We start from the raw sequence: 23,201 nt of genomic DNA, 5'->3' as shown, positions 1-23,201 counted from the left end.
CAAGGTGCAGGGTTTGATTCCCACATGGGGTAACTGGCTAGGCTTTAAATGGCCCACAAGGGTAGTTAGCCTAATACTAATCTATGAACCTAATTGGTGAAGTGAACATGTGATACTAAAGAGAATGTTTGTAGAAGATGCATTTATACGGTCTGCTCATGAAGTGCACTGATCCCTTAGTGTGTCTGCTTTTTGCCTTCTGTCCTATTACGAAAATACAGATATTTTTTTCTATGACTGGACTGGACTTGACTTAGCTAAGTTCATAACTGTCAAGTATACCCTGTATGGAAGAAATTTTCATTGTGCATAGAGCAGATGATAAAGAATTTTATCTGATCTAATCATGTCTGCATTTTATAAAGTCATGTCACAGAAATGTATTTTGATATGAATGATTGTATCCATTTTAATTTTACTTTTTCTCTCTTATTGCTGACCTTTTTTCTTTTTTTATTGTTTTAGGTTCGTTACAAAGAAGAATTTGAGAAAAACAAAGGCAAAGGATTTAGCGTTGTGGCAGATACACCAGAGCTTACAAGAATCAAAAAGACCCAAGACCAAATTAGCAATGTAAGTAACTGCTTACTTATTGATTTATGCTTTTGTTGGGAGACAATGAAGTTGCATATCCAAATTATGTTTTCATGGCATGAAGTAGTTCTTTTAAGTTTTAAGTAGCCACAGAATCCATATTCAGAAACCGGTATCTGTAGATCTGAGATTGAAGGCCCTCTTTCATGAGTTCCTGTTTCTACTAATCACAGTTTGGTAAATTTCCGGGAGTTCGCACTGTTGCTTATGTGTGCACTTGATGGGATGCATAATGTGGAAGCTACTTCAGAGAATGAAGTCCCCAACTCCAGGGCACAGCAGTTCTGTTTTTAACACTTAGTTCATCTCATGATCCTATCATCTCATGACCCTAGCTGTCACTGGAAGTGCGTGGTCACATGCCTTGATATAAATCTACAAAGTATCTCTGTGGGCATCAGATTATCAGCAAAGACTTGCAGCGGTATTCCCTCTTTTTTTGTGTGGGAGTAGTAAAACATGAAGCACTAGGACATGTTTCCGAGGCTTGCCTTGCCTTTAGAGGAGCTTTAGGCATGTCTTGTGGCCAAAAGAGAGAAGTGGGCCTGCATAGGTTGGAGTGTTGCTGTAATGATGTTAGAGGTTGGAGTGCATAGGTTGGACCATTGCCATAGTGATATTGTTACAGAAGTGGGAGTGTATAGGTTGAAGCATTGCCATAGTGGTATTTTTACAGAGGTGGGAGTGCATAGGTTGGAGCATTGCCATACTAGTATTATTAAAGAGTAGATCAAGGTGTAGCCCTTCGAAAGAAAGTTTGTTTCTAGGACAGTCTGCACAGGTGCTGAGCAAATACTTGACAAGTGGTGATTCAAGCTTGTGTCAGTCTTGTGCCCCGGAAGGGGACAAAGGGCATACCTCAGGCTCCTCATTTTGGGGTAGAGAGAGTGCACTCTTGGTCATTATATGTCATGCGTATGAACACATAAATGGCCAAACAATATCAATTGAAACTACTATGACAAGTAGTCATGTAGTTGCAAAACAAAAGAAACTAAACTGCTAACATTAAAAATGCTAAAAATATTTCTTTACTTCACCCGATGCCAACAGAGTCCCATAAAACTCTCAATTATTCAGGGAAGTAGCAATCCTAAATATTAGAAGTGCTTGGTCATTTTCAGTGCTGCCACATTCCTTGATGTGCACACAACACACATTAAAACCCTTCTTATTAAGAAAACAAAAACTCCTCAAAGGAAAACAAAAAGAGTAAAATGTGTTTTTGCAAAGAGAAGTTAAGCCGTCCTGTACCCTCCCATGAAGGAGACCTTTTCCTTCTACGTCCACAGCTTTATAAATTCAGATAAACAGTACATTGCATCATACAGCAGTGTGCCAGTTTACTTTAGATGTTAATAATTTGGTTAAATGATTCTGTGGTGCTGTACTTTTTGATTAAACCAGTCTGACTGTTTGATGCTGGCACTGCCCATCTCCCAGTTGATTGACTGGAGCTTGAGGTTGATCAGCTTTTTGATGCCAAGGAGGGGCTTGTCTGGTCACCTAATCAAGGACTGGGACAACATGGTGACTTGTCTTCCCTCACCCTGAAGGTCAACTGGTAGCAGTCAGTGAAGGCCAATTGAGTCAGCACACAGCTGGGTGAGGGCACTTTACCCTTGGGGAATATATGTCTGCACTAGGTCCAGCACAGACCTCCCCTCCTGTGCTGCCTTTGATGGAAACAAATGAGTTTTAATGTCACCCTGACACCTGGCATGTGTGGGTCATGCCCTCACCATTGCAAATGACAATGAAAGAGGTCACATGGAGGTAATGGATAAAGGGACTCCCACTCTGCTGTTCTGAGGAAGTTGAAGACCTAAAGGCCTTTGATTTTGTTGCTGACAAGGACAATTAAGTACCATAATGCTCATTTTGTCTACCATAGACAGCCATCATGCAACTATTCCTTTTTCCAGAACGCTTTTCTGCATTACTGGGGAAGAAGCCAGAGGGAGCCATGAATCATCCCCACCATTGAGCCATTCATCAGGGTTACTGTTTTAGAAGCCTAAGGATATCCTGACTCTTCTTCTATACCCCCCCCCCCCCCAGGAATACAGACACCATTTACAGGCCCGACTACTACATGTTCTAATCAAGTATTCTGAAGCTGATTCATACATGGGCTCTTCAATCCAAGCTAGGCCCCAGAGACAGCAGCTTCTTGTAGCCACACTGCCTGTTTTAATGTCAGAATCTTTGAGCGGTAAAGGGTGCACTCTGCTGGTGCTCCTCAGTCAACCTGTCTTACTACCAGTTTTCCCATAGTGACCCAGATAGTAGTATAGCTTCAGGACCTCCTTTAGTCTGGCATGAAGGAGGATCTTTTTCAGACTCTATGATTGGCCACTACCATCATTTTCTTTGTGGCTTCAGTTATTTTTACTTTGCTCATGCCTTGACCAGTACTGCAGACTCAGAGATGTGGCTGTGGTTACCTCCCTTATGGGGGAAATAAAAGCAGGAATACTGTCCAGGATGGCCGCTTCATATGAGAAGTGCTTTTCAGCAAAGCCTCTGAGGATATGGCCAGTGACATTCGTTGGAGAAAACAGGCCCACACTATTGTGGAAGAGCTTTATGAACACACTGTTAATTACTATTTTGGCTTCCTCTTCTAAGCCAGATCAATGCCAAGAAAAAGAAGAAGCCTTCCTGATGCCTCATGAGGATGATTAAGCTTCAGATAACTGTCCTAACATAACTTCAGTGATCCTGCCTCCTCATTTGGTACTTGTCTGATATTGGCTGTGTGAGGGGTAGATCTCTAAATTCATCCTGGGCTGTAGAAGTATTGCGAAGAACTATTTATTTTATTTATTGCATTTGTTTACTAGGAAGGTCCACTGAGCCTAGGTGAGCCCATTTTCAGTGGAGGCCCAGGGAGAAAAGCTTCACATGCAATTAACAAGTAGATACAAGTACTAATACATGCTAGAGTTAACAGGTATTATCCAGTAACATGCCTGGACATAGCATGAGCAAAAGGTCCGGGTTATTTATATACATACTGCCCGTTTACATTATGTAAGTAATTAGCATTGTTAAAGGACTGTATGCAAGAGAGAGTCAGCTTAGAGATTATAGATTGCTGAGGGTATACACAAATGGGATGACAGTTTTTATATATTAACTGTTAGAGATTTGAGGTGTGAATAGAGGATGTTGTCAAGACAGAATGATGGCTCTGGTGGTTAGTAACGGCCGTGAGAAGTAGACATAAGACAGAGAAAGATGTACTGTAGTGAAGAAATGGGAATGGCGAGGGGGTTTGGTTGTAGAGCGAGTAGTTGGCGCACCAGCAAGCTGTAGAGAAGTGGGTTAATGTAGAAGCAGCAGTGTTTAGTGACAGTTTGGCGCGAGCATAGCCAGTCTGAGGACAGATGTTGTCTAAGGGACTTCTTAAAGAGAGCAGGATTACAGATGGAACTGCTTGAAGATGGGACAGTTCCAAAGTTTAGACACAGTATAAGAATAGAGCATTTGACCAGCTGTGAGACTGGGTTTTTCTACTTTGAGCAGTGTTTTGTTTTCAGATCTGAAAGGTCTGTTTGGGTGACGCAAAGACAGTGTGGAAGAAAGAGAAGGGCAAGCTGATGGTTTATATATAATTTTATGTGCAGTAGTTAGCTGTAGGTAGGTGAGATAATGTGTTGGTTCAAGCCACTTTAGTTGCCGTAAAGAACAGTGATGTGTTGAGAATTTTGCATTTGCTGCAGATTTGGCAACCTTTATTGTAACATGAGTCAAGTTTGGTTTTCAGAGAGAACTGGATATTGGTGAGGATAGGGGCTCTGTATAATAGGGATGGTAGTAGAGAGGATGAGGTTAGAGCTTTTTTTGCAGAGGGGTTGAGGAAATGGTTGTGTCTATACAGGGTACCCAGTTTCTTTCAGTGTTGCTGTGGATATGGAGGCCAAATGTTAGGTTTTTATCAATGTTGACACCTAACAGTTTGGTGCTAGAGAGTACTTCTAGGATAGTGTTGTTCTGGGAGTGGACAGAGAATTCTTAACTGGCCCATTTCATTCCCAGGGAAGGGATTCTGCTTAATGTTTTATTTACTTCACTCATCCCTAGCGGCAGGGGGAAGCAGTCAGGTGTACTGCCATCATCCTGGTGGGGGATGGATATTTTTCCAAGCCCCAATGCACTCCTCCAGAGTAGGTCCGGTTTCTGCCCTAGTGCCTCATTATCTCACAGAAACATGGGATGCTGTCACTGCGGTCCCTGTTTCGAAATTCTAGTTTTGTCTTCTTAACATCCTTCATAGGCCTTGTCCGTGGTTTTTTTAAGACATGAAACATATGATTTTAAAGTTGGATATATAGCTAGATGTTCTTCGTCTTCCCTTGCTGCAGTCCTGACTATTGGGTATAGTCCGCGTCCCAGTCGGCCGAACCAGAGAGAGAAGGCTGGCCCCGGTTCGTGGCGCCTTAGACTGGCGTCAACGTTGCGGTAGCTACTTTCGCGCCTGACCGGCGTCATTCAGTCTTTTTTTTCGCACGCATATGATTGTGAAAATTTTGGCGCGAGTGCAGGTTGGCGTTCTGATTTTTTCGAGCCGGGTTTCAGACCCGAGAGTAATGGCTAGTGAACCCGTGGGGGGCATTTGGTTTTTTTTGCCTCGGTATTTTAACGGTGAGAGGAAAAGTGGAACTGTGTATGTCTTGTGGAAAGCTGATACAGCTGGGTATACCTTGTTTAGGTATACTTGTTTTGGGCCTGAGTTTAGGGCCTGGTGTTGACGCTCTTGGTTGCCGCCCTTTTAAGAGGAGGCTAGGGCGCGGGTAGCTGGAGATTCTAGCCTTGTTTAATATCGTTGCAATTATAATATACCGTAGGATGCTCGGGCTAGAGCGCCAGACAAAAACCATCCAAAAGGACAAAGAAAACAGAAGGAGAGGACTCCTGCTGAGAAGTGCGTGGGAACCAAATGTTTTTTATGGAGTGAGGGGTGGAATGAAGGCAGGGGAGTGAGTCTCTTACAGGTTGTTTACTCTTACTGGGTTCACAGGTGCCCCTCTCAGGAGGGCTAGGCCTTCTTCTGGGGCCGAGGTACAACTTCTTCCTTCTTATTTCCCAAAAGGTTTGGAGTCTCTTCCTGTTGCAGCTTCTTTTAGAGAGGACCGAGGTTCAGCTTCTTCTGTGAAACATATGCAGGCTCATTCCGTTGCCTGATTGGATTAATTAATTAAAGTGCAGGCAGACTATTGAGTTACTCTATACCCCTATTCAGTGCCCACGCCCTGATCCTAATGTTGGTTACAAGTTTTGGAGTTTGTTCTGAGTTTTCAGTGTTCTCAGATCCTCTGTCTTCTGTCATCAATCCTTTTATTCTCCATTCCTGATTCTTCTCCCTGGATGATTCTTCTCCTACCATGAGAGTCCCTACTCTGGGAATTCAAGGGGCTTAAAGGGGACTCCATGGGAATGTTTTAAATGGAGGCCAGGATTACTCTGATTCAGGAAAGGCTTGGGAGAGGCTTTGTTTTTACTCCTTCCTCCCTTTGTGTATTATTGTTGTGTGTTAGCCTGGGGAACTTCTGTTTGTGCTGAAAGCTGAGACCCCTGTCCTTAAGCCTGCCATGACTGTAGGGCTTGTGGGGTAGGGGCTAAGTGGTTATTTGCTCTGATTTGTTTAAGGCTGTACCCTCTGCTAAGAGGGCCTTTTTGGGGCCTAAGGTGGTTAAGTGACTGCATGATAAAAATCACCTACCCTGAGGCAAGGGCTTAAGGTAGGTACAGTGAAATATCTTTTGATACTGTTTTCCCACTGAGCCACATGAGGTGTTTTGTTTCAGTTTCACATGCTGAAATATCAGAATTATCTCCCTTCATGGATTGAAACAAGTATGGGATGCTGTGGGAAGGAAGTGAGTTAAAAATTGCTAGGCCTCCTTGAATTGGCTGGTGTGAGTTCTGAGTGCAGTGTGGGTTTTGATGCTGTTCAAGGAATTTAGCAGGCCTGGGCTGCTGATTCTGTTCGCCATTTTTACAGTAGTGTGTGATGTCAGAGATGCCTGGGAAGCAGTTAAGACCAGGGATTTGGATGCTCCCTTAGTCTATGCAGTGTGTTGTTGGACCGCCTGTGCAGTTGTTTAGTTGGCTAAGAGTGACAAAGCTAAGTCTAATACACACTGGAAAGAATTTTACGGTGCAAGAAAGGGTCTTGGTAGAAATTCACTGAGGCCAAAGGGTTAGAAATTGGCCTGCTATGGTTCCCCATTCTGAGAAGATGGTTGGGCGTGGCAGGGGCAAGGGCAAGCGTTAGGGCAGGGGCAATCTTCAGCTTTTCAGCATGATCAGAGCAGAGGGTAGGCTGAGGGAAGACTGTCTCTGTTCAAAGGTAGTAAGAGACCTGCGAACAGCAGGTCTCTGGATATTCTCGGCTCAAGTTAAGGAGACTGTCTGAAGTTACCTTTTTTCAATTTAATAGATCTTTTCAATCCTCACATGATATCATCACTCAAGCAAGTTTTTTTATTTCCAAGATTCTTCGCCATTCCAGATTGACGCAAGATAGTCCTCCTGCAAGAAGTCTCTACACTGAGTAAGTTTCCAGAGAACTCCAGATAGAGGAGACCAAAGATTTCCTGTCACAGAGAGGGAGGCTTCAATTTGTTTCTGTGTCATTTATAGTTCCATCCAAACCAACAAGCCTCTTTGAATTTTGGATATCTGTCTCCAATGATTCTGGCTCAATCAATCAAGATTCATGTGCGACAAGTTCTAAGTGTTGACATTGGACAAGGCTGTTGAACTTGCCATCTTTGGATCTCAGATTGCTGCGTGCCCTCTTTAGAATCTACTGGTTGCAGTGCCTATCCTGCTTATTCGAAAGTGATAGCCCATTTCCAACTCTCTGCATTTCGTTTTGGCTTCTCTACATTATCCTGTGGCTGGCCCTCTGCTTCCAGGATCCTTCACTTCCAGGCTTCAAGGCATTGGATAGCTTACTTCAGGCTGACTAAATGCGAAATAAAGTATCTTGGACGCATCCCTTGATCGACATCTGCTCAAGAGGTCGCGAAGTGAATATCTGTCATAGGGTATTCAGTTAAGCATTGAGAAGAATTCTGGTAGCCCTCTCAAAGTTGTCAACTATCTACCTGTGAGGACATGTTGTCTCAGCAGGTAGCCTTTAACCAGGACAAAAGAACAGAGTTTGTCCACTTTACAACCATCAACTATCACTGCAAGTGAGTCTGTCTTGCCATCTCACCCCTCCATCAACTGCAAGGACAGTCATCTTGTATTCTGGGTTTTCCCAATGCCAAACTGCATGCTTCCTCTGGGTAAAACAGAATAAAAATCCCCTGCACAAAGCTGCCAAAATTACCCAACCAGCAGAGAAAGATTTACCTTGCTATGCCAAGGACATAATGTGGGTAGGCAGGAAGATATTAAAGTGGTTCAAATAACTCTCCAATTTAGGGCAGAATTCTAGGGGTGAGAAAAGGAGAGATTAGCAGTACACTGCCGAGAGCTCATCTAAACGGAAGAAAGTGGATGCAGTGTAGAGTCTAACGAAACACTGCCATGGGGAACTATATTATCAAACAAGCAGAGGATCACTGAGTCAACCAGACAGCAGCAGCTTTCAAATTTTTTGGTTCTTCCAAGGGGTGTGTTGTTTATCTCTCAGGGCAGAAACTGTCCTTGGTACACAAAACAACTGTCGGAATGGTACATTATCACAAGCATGGGGTAAGACAACAAGCACTGGGAGACATATGCAATGTGCAAATGAACTCTTCAGTGATATGGCAACTCACTACATAGACTTCAGCCTAGCAGACCTTCACAGCAGCAAAACTCCCCAGATCACATGAAGTTGGAAAACAAATCCAGCCCACAAGCGGAAATCTGGATCTTTCATATTTCATCACTTCATGTGGTGTTCTTTTCTCCACTGAGTCAGGAGCTGCCAAAGTATGATCTGCCACCAACCAATGCCTGCAGCTTGGAAAGTGGAAGCCAGATCTTTCACAGCTTGGAAAGTTTGTCCTCACTTTTCAAGTGCGTAAACCTTCATGTCTATGCTTTTCCACCTCTTCCCTTCTTCCAAAGGTATTATTAAAGGTCAGACAAGACAGGCCAAGGATGATTTTTCATAACCTAGATTGCTCTAAAGAAGCCTGTGGCCACTTCTCCAACTTCCATCACAAGTTCTAGCAGAAGGGCTGGTCATCTGCTAGGCCTCAAGCTAGGAGAGAGTGTCACGTCAACTATCAGAAGAATTTCTAGAAGCTTCTCTTCAAACAAAATTTCCTTCTTCAGTTTTGCATGTGATGGCTTGCTAGAAGGCCTGAGATTTAAGGAGCCTAGTGTAACCTTAAAAATGGGAGAGTGTAATTTATTTGGGTAGCAGCTTATTTTGATTTCAGGCCTTTTTTTGAGATTTCATCCTTTGTTCAAGCATTCGTGATTGGACAAAGGTTTGTCCTCTTCTTAGGCTCTACTTCTGCTTGGGATGAATTTTTCATCACTTATGATTCTTTTCCCTTTGCAGCAATCGCGTCCTGCTGATTTGATTTCTTAGTCACCTTTGAATTCTTTTCTTCAAGCTTTTACTTCTGCAAAGAAGGGGGATCTATTGCAGGGATTGGAATTTCCTAAGCCTTTTGGTTTTCCACTGCAAGCTGCTGACATGACTCACTAGTGTCATGGGCTACACTTTAGGTTTGGCTTCTAAATATTTGTCATGGAAAACTGCTTTTCCTGACCCTTGTATTCCTCAGATCCTTTTAGTAGTGTTACAGATTTTTGCACATTCCGTATGAATCGCTTTCTTTACGAGGGGAAGGTTGGGACTAATGGCACATGCTCAAAATTATTTAGTTGTTTCTTTTGCCCAAAGTTCCCAAAGAAAACCTGTTTCACAGATCCTCAAAACTAGGGATGTTGTTTTTTGACACTTTTTTTGTACACAGCAACTATGCACACATTTGAGCAGGACTAAAGATTTTAGGCAGTCTCAGCAGTTAGCTGTTTCTTTTGTGTTGAGTTCACAGGGCAAGGGATTATTGGGGGTTTGCAGTCTATTTTGTTATTCCCATCATCTCAAAGATTATCCAGCTGGATACTTGGAGGGTTCCCATTGGGATTAGGCCTCATTCCATACAGCATTTTATAGCTTCTGGCTAGGGCTATGTTGGGTGCAGCTACTTTTTGTCTGTGGTGGCAGCTAAGGATATTCTATCACCAGCCTCTCTTAGGCACTATCACCTGCCCTCTAGGCATTAGACTAGGCTGGTTTTTGTCAGATTGTTTTACAAGGCATACAGTCAGCTCCTCCACACCTCTGTTTTTCCAGCCTCCCTTAGTCGGATGCATAGCAAGCTTATATTCTGCTGGATTCTGCCATAATATAAGACATAGATGTGTATGTGAAGTTGTTTCCCTCAGGTCCAGCATTTTTGACGATTTGCTCCATGTTCTTTTTCTAATCATCAAAGAAAAATGGGGTGCTACAGTTGTTTGTCTGCATAACTTCAGTAGCTTGAATTTCTGTCTGAAGCTTTGAATGACCCACTTTGCATTGTCCTGCTGCTCCTAGAAGGTATTTGGATGTCTTCCATGAACATGCAGTATCCCTGCTGGTATGTTTAATTGTGCTCCCCGCATAACCTTACTCATGTAGTTAGTTTTCTTATTCCTGATATCATCTGTGTCAACATAAACCCCATGTCACCTACCCTCCAGCCATACAGGAGTTCATTCCTTTGTTTTACACTTCCCCCACCTCCTCATGTTTTTGTATTAAACTCCTGTGTGGGACAAATCACTTCCTTGGCAATTTCATCTCTAATTTGGTAGTAACACTGGTTCAGTTTGACTGACAACTCATGGGTGTGATCCCGTGTTGGTTGTTGTCTTTGTTTTCCTGTAGAAAAGTGGAAATCCCCCTCACCTCCACCACCAAGGATTCTGTCCATAACTTTCCATGCTGCTCTTGTTCTCTTGAAAGGCCAGTAGATCCCCATGTTTTCCTGCATCTTATTTTGTTAAAGTGTACCACACTAGCTGCTCTCCATTTTTTAGACAGTTCTGTACTGTTTAATGATCTGTAGAACATTTACATTGGGTGGGGGGGGTCTGCTAACACACACTGGACTGTTTCCTGTGGATGCTAGGAGGTAACTTGTGTGGTCCTTGTGCCTTTCCCTGCATAGTTCCTTCTTCACTTCTTCCATTTTAGACTCTATCCACTTTTTTCTTTATTTTGCCCTGCCTCCTTCCCAAGCATGGCTGTCTCCCTTTTCATTCCTTCATTTACTCCACTTTTTCCTAGTTTTCTATGATCTGCGTCTCATCTATGGCCAGCCCCTCCAGTTCTTTTCCTCCCTCCCTTTCTGTGACTACAGAATGTCTTGTTCCTCTATGTAATCCCTTCTGCTGGCTCCCTTTCAAATTGTAGCGTAGATGCCCTAGTCTTTCTTTAGATGCCCGTATCATTTTTGTTACCCTTCTGCTAACCTGTTTCTTTGCCTCTTGCACCTCCTCATCTCCTCCTTCTCTTCCTCCGTCTGTTGTATACTATTTGTTTGTCCTAATTGCCACCCTTACATTTTAGAGCCATGTTGGCCTTCTTTTTGCCTGTTCCACAGATCCTTGTCTTTAGTTTGACGTTTTCTTCATCTTTGAACCATTTCCATACTCAGTTTGCCTCCTCAGTTTGTTCTCTTATCTTCTAACTCATCTTTGACCCTCTTCTCAGATCAGTGTAATTCCATTCTAACATCCATGCCATCATCTTTGTTAGTATTTTTGACGTTGAGACCACCTCTGCCTTCATTAGAACCACAGTCGTCCTTTCTTTTTGCTGTCCTGCACCACTTGGCTGAACTCTGCATGGTGTAATACCTCGGCCAGTTCTGCTCTGCCTCAGTACGGAGCTCAGAATCTTCCCTTCTTTTCCCATCAGGCTGAGATTCCCCCGTGAGCATTACCCTGTTCATCCTAAGCTATTCCTGTACAATCTTAAACTAGTGAGCATTACCCTGTTAATCCTAAGCTATTCCTGTATAATCTTAAACTAATGCTATAATTTGTCATGTATTGCTGTTTTATCTGATACTTTATCTTTCCTCTCTGGGCCTGCGATTAAAAGTTTTTTTTTTTTTTTTTTTCAAAACCTAGTTGGACTGTCCTGGTAAGCAAAAAGCAACTAAAGCAAACGAGAGAAGTGACATTACTAAGCAGTGGATTAAACTGTGTCCTGTGAACATTTGTAAAGCAATCCAAACAAGGCAGGGTCAATAAAATTAGAGGTTCTAATATAAAAATCTCTCTCTGTTCTGCTGTTCAATCAAATTTAGCACTCCAGAAGTTGTCTGTTAAAACTGATCAAACGACAGAGTTAATGTAACTCAGTCTACCACTGAGTGAGTTGTGTTAAGGCAGGGGTCAGGGAGTAAACCCACTCGACTTGGAGATCTTATCCCTTAATGGCTGTGTATTATGATACACTTGGGATACTGGAATTGTATTAGATTTATTATGTTAAGGTGTAATAGATCTGATTAATTGAAAATGAAGGCAAGTCTCAAAAAATAAGCCGTATTAAAAATCTGTGTATCACAATACACATCCATTAAGGGGTAGGACCTCTAACCTTCCCATGTTAAGTGACTTCACTTCCAACCACCATGGTGTGGGTCAGAAAAAGAATAGTTAACTGGTATGGTGGCTTTTGTTTATTGGTGTACAATAAATGCAAAGCTATATCAAGTTTTATTTTAAAGAGGTTATAAAAATAAATCTTCTCCATTGGTGATTAAAAACGTGGTTATTTGTTAAAGTGAGTTAAAGACTACAGTGGAGTACATTATATGCTTGTTACTTGTTTCTACTTTAGAAGAGGTTAATAAAATAGTAAAAGATCGTATATGTGTATGTATGGATCTATGTATCATTTGGACTCACCATTTCTTGCCTGTATTAGTTTGGCTTCAACCACGTGAGTGAAATCTATAGTAGGTGAATTCTCAGCTCACAGCTCTAGGAATCTGAGTTAAGGCATGAAAGCCTTCAATACAGCCATATTAGTAGGTCATGGATGAGAGACTGGTACATCAGGTGGGTTACTGCACTCCTTTCCGTGGTGAAAAACTGGTCATTAATGGTATGCATGTTTTATGGGGATAATCGGAGGAAGTTGACATTTGAGTTTGTCACCTTTATTAAGGTGAAGAGGGTGGCCTCCTGCAAAAAAAAAAACACAGAACACATTTATAAAATGTATGCAAATTTCTGATGTTGGTGTCTGGGTGAGAATTACAATTTTTTTATGACTGCAGTTTCAAGCTTCATTCACTCATCCCTACCATTTCTGTTATGGAGCCATATCATAAATCACTTTATTTTACCTGATGTTTTATTAATATTTCCGCGGTTTACCCCCACTCTTTGTCCATGGATATATCTTGTATTGGTGATTCTGCATTAATAAAGTGTCAGTTGTCCAGTCTTACAGTGCATTCCATATGCATTGCCAGAGGCTTGTACCTTGTTGTGTGGTCTGTAAATTATTTTCACTACTTTAAAAGGTGGCAGAGGACTTGCTTTGTCTAGAAATCTATGGTTTTGGGGTCCTTGGATGCTGTCAAGGTTTGGCTACCTGTGACAGCATTAAGCATATTGTAAAAGGTAACGCGCACACACACACACACACACACACACACACACATATATATATATATATATTTTTATACACACACACACACACATATATATTTATACACACACATGTACACACACACACACACACACACACACACACACACACACACATATATTTATACATACACACCCGTACACACATATATTTATACACACATGTATACACACACGCACACACACACACACACACGCACACAAAACACTGTTTCAACAAAGAATAGCAAGCATGAGGAAAATGTGTGGAGGTTTACCAAGATCGTTGTGCAAATTCTTTCTTTTCCTGTCTGATCTGCAGAGTGTCTTTGGCATGCGAGGAACTGGTGTGTGTGTGTGTGTGTGTGTGTGTGTGTGTGTGTGTGTGTGTGTGTGTGTGTGTGTGTGTGTGTGTGTGTGTGTGTGTGTGTGTGTGTGTGTGTGTGTGTGTGTGTATGCATGTGCGCCCATGTGTCAGTGTGGTGCAAAACACTATGAATTTTTAAAACAGAAAATTCCGTTGGTCCAGGACTACTGTTATGACACAGTTATTGCTTTCATGAGACCACAACATTTTGTTGCTTTAGATTTCTTTACTACATAGTGTGGAAGATTATTGTCATGTTGTGGTTTTGTACCAAGCTGTGCAGTACACAACTTCAGGCATTACTGCTGCCTGCTATGTTGTGGTTTTGTGCCAGTTCTACACATGCACACAGACTGACACAAAACACACACTTAATCCAGTTTCTATTTCTGATGGCCAGAGTTATTTAATGATGCTGTCCATCGCCTGTGACACCATTCGACTCTATTCATACTTACACAAGTCTTACACAAGTACCTTCATTGTAGTTATTACATGTTGTGCAGTGTTTACCTATGAGTCATCTAAGCATATTTCGACTCACCATTTTCTGAATGATAAATTCCAATGCAGAGAGTCAAAAACCTTAAAAAAAACAAACAAAAAAAACCCCACAAAATAAATATTTGGATGTGAGCAAACCTCTTTACACCATGCTAATTCCATAACTGAACCACAGTGAAGAAAAGGACAAAACCCTTTAAAATCACATAGGCAACTTGCATCATTGAACATGTTGTGACAAAACTCACTGCAACATTAAAGTTTTGTACTGTAGTGCAGCGAAGAATCAGGCAGCAACAAAAGTGTAAGTAAGCTATTTTGCATTTAGGGGCAGTGTCCCCATCTCAGTGTTGCCCTTAGACCCTTAGTGTAGTGGTGGTTAGTGCTCTTCCCATCCCCAGGTGTTAGTGTTAATGTGGTGGAGATGGTGCTTTTATATATTTGTGTACATATAAGTTAGACAAGATGGCTAATGGAAAGGCCTGCGTACCGTTTGTTCTGCCTGACTCAGTTGTCCCCACCCATCCTGGAACTTGGTGACTTCAGGCAGTGGGTTTGTTACCCATTCTGTTCATACCTATATGTCATCTGGCCAGGCTTTTAAGTTAGCATTGGTCCAAAACTTTTTTAGGGGCAGTGCAATAGTGACATCTCATAACTCATCTTTTAGTAAACGAGGACAGGTCTGCTCAGAATACTCTGACGTGGTAGGTGTTTCCCAGGCTGTTCGAACTTGTCATTTGCAACCCTGAGAGATTCATACTCTGTGCTAGAAGTGTTGGGCCTGTATAGTGTTAACTATGGCACGTGTTTAACTGTCAGAGTTCTTTATCTTAGTTTAATTTTATTTAGTAAATAGTAGTATTCTGTGACCCCAAGGTTTTCCCAGCCTGTCATATTTTGGTTTCATAGTTTGTCTTCTGACAGTTTATTTGTACAGTACAAAAAATCAAGTGAGTTTTCATTTGGGGTTCCTCTGAATGCAGTTCTGTTTCTGTCTGCTTTGGTTTTTATAGTTTGAGTCTTTGATTTTCTTTGAGATGTTGAGAATGTGAAAAAGTGCATTTTTGTTTAACTAGTTGCACAAATGTTTGTGATGTGTACAGTGATGAAAGCCAACGTTATTGATACAAGCTGTTGCCATTGTATGTTACTATCCTTGTAATTTAATCTGATGTTTTAGTCTGGGTGTCCAAACAGTTTGTAAACCTGCCTTTTCCCTAGAAAAAAGGCATCACTACAGTTTTTTTAATGATTCATGCTCCTGCTGCTCTAAACATGTCCGAAGTCTCCTTTTAACCATGTAACTTGGTTCCCTTGAGCTTTGATGACCAAATGTTAACAGTTTCCCACGAGTCCTGGCAACGCAGTTTTATTTCTTTCTTCTCCTGTAATGTCAAGGTTCACATTTTTAACATTTTTTCTGGTACTGTATTATGCACCGAGTATGTCACCAGAAGGGGTCTAGACTTGCTTCCATATGAGGCAGGCTATTCTGTTCACCATGAACGTTGTACAAATTGGGATGAACAAAGTGTTTTAGGAATGGTCTGCCTTCAACAAATAAGGTTAAGCTGCAGGTGTCCAGACTAGCAGTATTTCCATAAAAAGAGGGATTTTTGTTTTTGTGAACTGCATGCTTGCTGGATGCTTTTGTTTATAAGAGGTATGTTGCCTGTATAGCTCACTGAATAATACCCGATTGGTATTTCTGTTGTGTTGTCATTATTAAAAAAAGGTTAAACATAGTTTGCGAATACAAGACATGCAATCCCATTTTACAAAAGTGTACCTCGATAAATGTTCTAGATGCACTCTTGTGAAATACTTCCTTCATACCGATACAGTCACTGAACTGAAACTGAGGTCTCAGACAAGTCTAAGGGTGTGAACAGGGGTGTGTCTGTTCCTAAACATGTGCAGATTTTGTTGTCATCGACACGTTTAATGTAAGCTTCAGCATTGTTTTAGATCCTCTCTGGAAAGAGGGAAGCAGATACTTTTAGTATCTGTGTCATTTTTCAGTAGTTTCAGTCTGAAGGAGTGATATAATCTCAGATCTTTGTCTAGAAATAATGGATTAAATGTGTCATAGCCAGAATTTAAAGCATTTTTTTCCGGGGCTTCCAGTGGCACACAATGTAACTGGTAATATGCTTAACTAAATGAACTGCCTTTAAACAAATGTGCACAAAGATGAACCTAGAGTTAGACCATTGCTGGTTCAAACCTTGTTTGTTTGATTTCTGGCTACTTGCTGGTCTGTAATCCATTGGTCCATTTATTCCCCATGAAATGTGCAGTTGTCACCCTTCCATTCTTTCCCAGTTGGGTGAGACACATTTTCAGAGAGATCATTCAGGCAGCCACTGGGACTTTATCCCCCACCCATGCTAAAGGCCTTGACATAACACCTTAGTAGCTAACATGAACACTTTTGTCGTCGTAGGAGTCTACTGTGCCCTCCCTCAGCTTGTGTACACTTCCACACATGTGGTAATGAGGGCAGCCATCATCAGCTTTGTACCACCGAACCCACATCTGCATGCCTTGCCATGTTTAATTCCCTGCAAGCTTATACTTGTTTATGATTGGCTGAACAGAACCAAATCACCCCCCCCCCCCCAGGATGGGTATATCATCATCAACCAATCACTTCCATTCTCCCCTGTCCATCTTTTCCAGTGCCTGAACTGTCTGGTCAGTCAGTGCTTTATCACTGTACTCCGCATGGCAAGGCAAAGGTCTTGTTTTGAAGAGTGCTACTTTTCTTGCAGTTTGCTAATTCCCTTGAATATGTGGAAGTTTATATATTGCTTTCATTCCCCTGCTTTTTTACATAGTGTCTATAATTAGTTCTCTTAAATCTGTCTCTTCTTACAACATCCGAGGGTGATCCAGCATTGGATTTCTTCCTTTCTGTTTTCCTGTGAAGAGATAATCTCCAGAATAATGGAGTCTTGCCAGCATTTGTACACATTGTTAATGTTTGACAGTACCGGTCATTGTATGCATTAGTGTCCCCCGTACCGGTCATTGTATGCATTAGTGTCCCCCTTTCCTTATTTATTTATTTTACATTTGTTTACCAGGAAAGTCCGACTTGATATATGTCCATTTTCAGCTGAGGCGCAGGGAGAAAGCCTCCAGAAAGCGGAGTACAAATACATTAGGAACAATAGAAACATTTAGAGATGTGTAATATGCAGTTTTTAGTAGGGTTACAAACTTAAACATAGTAGACAACGTCAAAATCATGCGGCTTCAGTTTCAGACAATAATACACGCCCTTATGGACTAAGTCCCAGCAAGAATTCATACACTTATTAGAGTATGTGATTGAAATGCTTAGGGAGAGTTTGCAGGAACAGCGGGTGGTGATTAGCCAGGGTTTAAGCAGGGACATTGCCAATGCTGTTGGAAGTGTAGTTTGAGGCTTTTTTGAATTGGGTTAAGGAGGATTGGTGAGTAAGTTTGGCAGGTAGCATATTCCAAGTTTTGCCTACTGAGTTGGCAAATAGAGAGTCCTCAGCCACATTTATGCTCTTAGTTGTTTGTACCAGCAGTTTGTCAGCAGAGCGTAGTGACCTCAGGTTGCTGTATGGTTTGATGATTTCATTTAATGCTGGTGTTTTTTCGGGTTGATATAGTATTTTGTGGGTTATTATAAGTTGGTCGTGTCGGACAAGACTGGGCCACTCCAGCCATCCTAGTTGAGTTAGGTTGATACAATGGTGGGTCCTAGAGTTAACACCTGTAGCAAATCTAGCAATATGGTTGTAACAACTAGCAAGTTTGGTAGTGGTGCCTTGGTTCAGGTTAGTAAAGAGGGGGGAGGCATAGAGGAGGGTAGAAAGTAGGTGGGATCGAGCGATAGTGGTTCTTGCAAAAGGAGTGAGGAAGGGTTTGATCCTGTATAGGGAGCCCAGTTTTTTCTGGACAGATTTGATGGTTTGATTGACATGGATGTCATATTTTAGGGCATTATCGACGGTCACTCCCAGGAGTTTTGTGTGAGTATCTGGGGATATGATTGTGCCATTGTTGGAACTTGTAAAGAATGGTGAGGAGGATTTGGAGGTGGGGAAAAGATGAGCAGTTTAGTTTTGTTGGGGTTTAATAGAAGCTGACGGTTTGCGAACCATTTTTCTACATCATTGAAAGTATTCTGAGTTAGGGTCATAAGCTCAGTTGAGGAGGAGGAAGTACATATTAAAGTAGAGTCGTCCGCTTATTGGATGCAGGTGGCCTTGGGAGTGATGGTGGGTAGGTCATTGAAGACTGAGAATAGTAGTGGTCCTAGTATGGAGCCTTGGGGGACTCCTAGAGTAATGGGTAGACATGTGGATAGGATATTCTGCTGTAAAACTGCTTGTTGTCTGTCAGACAGGTAAGATTGGAACCAATTAATAGAGCTACTATTCAGTGACAGTTCCTTCAGGGTATGGAAAAGCAGTTGGTGACTGACCATGTCAAAGGTTAGAGAGATCTAGGCAGAGAGTAGAGGTAAGTTTGTTATTGTTTCGGTGGATGTTGATAGTTAGAGAAGGATAGGAGGGCTGATGTGCTGCTGCCGTGTGGCCTAAAACCAAGCTGAGAGTTGGCCAGTAGTTTATTTTGGGTGAGATGGTGCATTAAGTGGTTGTAGACGCACTTTTCCATAATTTTGGACAGTGGTGATAGTATGGCAAGTTTGAGAGGTCTAAAGAATTCCCTGCTTTATGAAGGGGAATGCCATGGGAAACCTTCCAGAGAGAAGGGATAGTGGCTTCAGTCATGGTGCGGTTCTTCCAGAGAGAGGGGATAGTGGCTTCAGTCACGGTGCGGTTTATTATGATCGAGACAGGGTATGCAATGGCATCTGCCCCTTTTTGTAAATATTCTGGTGGGAGGAGATCAGCTGCCAGGGTAGTGGGCTTTAGTTTGTTAATTAGAGATTGGATGGTGGATGTAGATGCAGGTTGGAAGGCGAAAGGGAGTGGGGTAGTGGTTGTGGAGGAGTTTTGAAAGGAGCTGATGGGTGGGTGGTAGTTGGCTAGCTAGTGATTGGATGGTTTTGGTAAAAAAATTGTTAAAGATGTTAGCAGTTTCCTCTTATGACCTTTTTTCCTCTAGTTTTGAGGTTATTTGATCTAACTGCATGGGATTCCTGAGGTTTTATATGTCAGATGCATATTTTTACATACTTTTTCTAAATTGCAGCTACTAAGCTTCCTCATTGTTTGTTTATTGCCAGTAGAAGTTCTTTATCTGAGGGTGGGGGTAGCTAGTGATTGCATCAGGACCCATCTGATTCCCTTTGCAAACACCCATGATGTTTGTTACAGTCATTACATTAACAGTTTTACATTTAACCTTTTTTGCCTCACCAGCTTGGCCATCTAAGTTTTTGAAATCTCATTGTACCCTGCACAGCACCTCACTCCACCTTGTTGGGTGGGGTAATTCCTTTCCATGGAAAGTTCACCTTTCAGTGGTCATACTTTACTGTCTGAGTAGTGAGAGAAAGGACTCAAATACTGGATGGCTGTCATCTGTAGCTGGTGAGTTCTTTTTTAATTTGTTGTTATTGCTTCACCCTGGGCTGCTCCTATATGTTAGGCATTCACTGCTGACAAACATTATTTTATTATTATTTATTGATATTGTAGTACCTTATCTTCACTCGGGCTCAATCAGCATGCTTTGTTTACTTGGGCTAGCCTTCTGTCCTCCACAAGATGGCACTCCTGCAGCAAATCACCCATTTTACTCCCTCAGAGTAAAAGAACTATCACCTGGCTACTCACTCCTACATTTACTGGCCAGTTTTAAGTTGTCAGGCCTCATGTTTGAGTCACACTCGCCTTTTAGTCAGTGGTATAAGTTCTACTGATGTAAGGTGGCTAGGCTTTGATATCTTAGCATTGAAGTAAATGTAAAGTATTTGTATTGCTTTTAGTGCTAATGAAGTACAGTTTTAATGACACGATATGAATCTGACAACATTGCATCTGTCTGCCAGGTTCCTTCTCAGTTTTTCTAAGATATCTGCATCGCATACATGATGGAAAAATTGGTCATTGGTGAAGAGATATAATTTAACTTTTATCCCACTCAGTGTCTTTTGTAAAAGCTGAGATTCCTGAATGTGAGATGTTGCAGTTGCACTGCCCATGTAGTAGCTCTAGGACAATGGGTAGGAGAGTCGTAGATTGATGAATGGTTTCAGTGGACATTAAGATCAGCTTTTGTTCACATCAGTGCTTCAGATCAACACAAGAGGGTTCTCTGGTTTGCTGTGGGTGGTCATCGCTTCCAGTACAGAATGCTGACATTTGTGCTTTCTTTAGTGACAGTGTGCTTACCAGATTTTTGGCCCTGTGTTCCCTTTCCTAGAAAACCAGCTCCTGGAAGTCCCATGCACTGGTACTTGGTAGCTGTATTCAGGGACTACCTGGTACTGTTCCTTCAGTGGCCATTTCAGTGTTTGCAATCCATGGAGGTGGGGGTCACTGGACGAAGACCTATTTAACCTATGTGTTAGACCATTACTTTGTAGGACTGCCTGTTTGTTCGTTCCTGTGGAGAAAATCCCAGGAGGTTGTAGCACTGTTATACTAGGCAAGTATTTCAGGTATCCAGACATAGACTCAGCTGTGATTTCTGGCCTTAATGGCCTTCATGGTGATATTTACACACTCAGTAATGCATACAGATGTTATGGCAGACAGAGCCTACTCTGGTAGCAAACATTTGTCATCGTTCTCTGGAGTCAAAGTAGTGGACAACTCAAAATGACCTCCTAAAACCTATTAAAAAAAACAATGAATCTCTAGTAAAATGTTACCACATCACCTCTGTGTTCCATTGTTTTCTTTTCTTCACTTTTTTGGTAACTTGCTCCTAAATTTGTATTTTTTTTTTTTTTATTTTATTTAACATTTGTTGACTGGGAAAGTCTGACTAGGACAGTGTCTATTTTTAGCGGAGGCCTGGGGAGAAATGCTCCAGACGCATGTCTTTGGAATGTGGGAAGAGGTATTCCTGGAACAGAACCTGTCATAGATCATAAATACTGAAGCTCCTCTTAGGGTGAGAAACTCTTCTTTCCCCACACAAAGTGTGGAGGTTGAACAAGTCCCTTCACACAGGCATTTTTGTAGGAGAGTACATGGCTAATAGCATAGGCCACTCCTCTGGAATACCTCATTAGCATTTAGCATGGCCAAGGAAAGAGTCCACCGACTGTGTAGAATCATTGTGGTGGACTTCTCGGTGAATTTTTAAAGTGCATCCTCCAGTAGTTTTCCACTCGTCTTTGGGCTTACTGCTGATGGTAGCTCTTTCTGAATTCCAGCCTTTGCTTTTTTATCTGTGGTTATGGACTTAATGGGAAGATGTATTGTTCTCTGGTTTTCACAGTGATTGTATGTTTCTGTATAGTTTTTTTCAACTGTTTGCTATCCAAAAGTTAGTTATAACCAGTTTTTAACTTCCCTTTGTAATGAAAGCTACTGACTTTTGTCGTCGTCCTCCTGTTCCCATTTTCTACATGGAGTAGGGGTGTCATATCAGCTGTTACCATCTTTGTTGAGTCAGTGCCACTCTCCTACCTTTGGCAGTCATGCCTGACTGTTGCAGGTCTTCTGTCACACAATATGTCCACCTTTTTGCTGGTCACCTTTGTTTCCTCTTCTCTTCTTCCTGTCTGTCCCAGTTCTTCTTCTTCACCAGGTTGCCTTCTGCTTTCCTGCAAATTGTGCCCGAACCACCATAATTTGTTCTATTTGACCTTCTCTGCAATTGGAGCTACTTGGGCTTCTGCTCTGATGGCTTCATTTGTTCACCTGTCCCACAGTGTGCAACCTACCACTCTTCTCAGGCACTTCATTTTCATCACCTGTAGCTTCCCCAGCTGCTCTGCCTTTACTGCCCAGGTTTCTGTACCACACAGTAGTACTGGTCACACCACTGTTTTGTACACCTTACTTTGCAGCTTCATGGGCATTCTTCTATCACACTGAGACTCTGCCAGCTGGCTGCAGCCCTTCTGATTCTAGCTTTGACTTCACAATCAGGCTTCCCTTTTCCTCAGCCACCCATTCCAGATATTTGAAGCATTTTACTTTTCCCACTATTTCCCCCTACTATCTCAATTCTAAGCTTCTGATTTCCCTCATTTTCTGTTATTACCACTGTCTTATCTGCACTCGGTTTCATCCCATTTGCCTTCGGTTTTACATTCCATTCCCCTGTCCTTTCCTGAAGTTCTAGCTCAGAGTCTGCCTGTAATGCCACATCATCTGCGTACAGCACCTTTGTTAAGCTGTCCCCTCCGTCCTATTTACTGATGTAGTCCATTACCAGTATGAGTGGCGGTGGGCTCAGAGCTGAACCTTGATGCACACCCACTCCAACCGAGTGGGTTCTTGTACATGGCCTGTACTAATTCTACCAATGTTTTGGGGAAGTCAAACCACCGCAGGACTACCTAAATTATCTTTCTTGAGACCTTGTCATATGCTTTCTCCAAGTCTTGGAATGCCCAGATGTATACTTTCCTCATCTGTAGCTTCTTAGCAACTATGTGTCTCACTGCAAGCATCAGGTCTGTTGTGTTGTGCGTCCTGATCTGAATTCATACTGCTCATCTCCCCTCTTGCATTCTACTACTCTGTGTAGTTATTTATTACTCACAGTCTACAGAACTTTCATGCAGTGTGACAGGAGGTTGATACCTCTATACTGCCCACAGTTGTGGGTGGCCCTTTTGTTCTTATACACTGGCATGAGTATGCTTATTCTCCACTAGTAGTCGTCTTGAGGTGCTAGAGCCTTGAGTAATTCCTTGAACCCTGTGCTTTTCTCTCCAGTTAACTTTCAGGTCTTCAGCTTAGTCTGTTTTCACTTTGGAGCCTTCTCTAACCACTGCTTGCAGCAGATTGTGGCAACCAGTGGTTTATGATGTGGGCTCACTGTTTCACTGGGGGCGACTTTGCAGTCTCTTATTCTACCCCTTTTCGTACTTGGAGGATGTTCACCCGAGTTGCATTTTGGCCACTCTTGTATGTGATCTTGTGACACC

General features: G+C 42.1%; 1 protein-coding gene across 1 annotated transcript in view; it reads left to right on the top strand.

The window, feature by feature from the left end:
* Nucleotides 1–23,201, top strand: part of LASP1 (LIM and SH3 protein 1) — a 1,019,750-nt gene that overhangs the window by 591,913 nt on the left and 404,636 nt on the right. Inside the window, exon 4 of the mRNA XM_044088315.1 lies at nucleotides 466–573. Coding sequence (XP_043944250.1) covers nucleotides 466–573 — 108 coding nt within the window. The remainder of the gene's footprint in view (nucleotides 1–465; nucleotides 574–23,201) is intronic.

The sequence above is a fragment of the Protopterus annectens genome, chromosome 11.part0 (assembly GCF_019279795.1).
Source record: "Protopterus annectens isolate FY-2018-M chromosome 11.part0, PAN1.0, whole genome shotgun sequence".
NCBI lineage: Eukaryota > Metazoa > Chordata > Ceratodontiformes > Protopteridae > Protopterus > Protopterus annectens.
The sequence above is the reverse complement of the archived record's forward strand: the minus strand, read 5'-3'. Positions and strand labels throughout refer to the sequence as shown.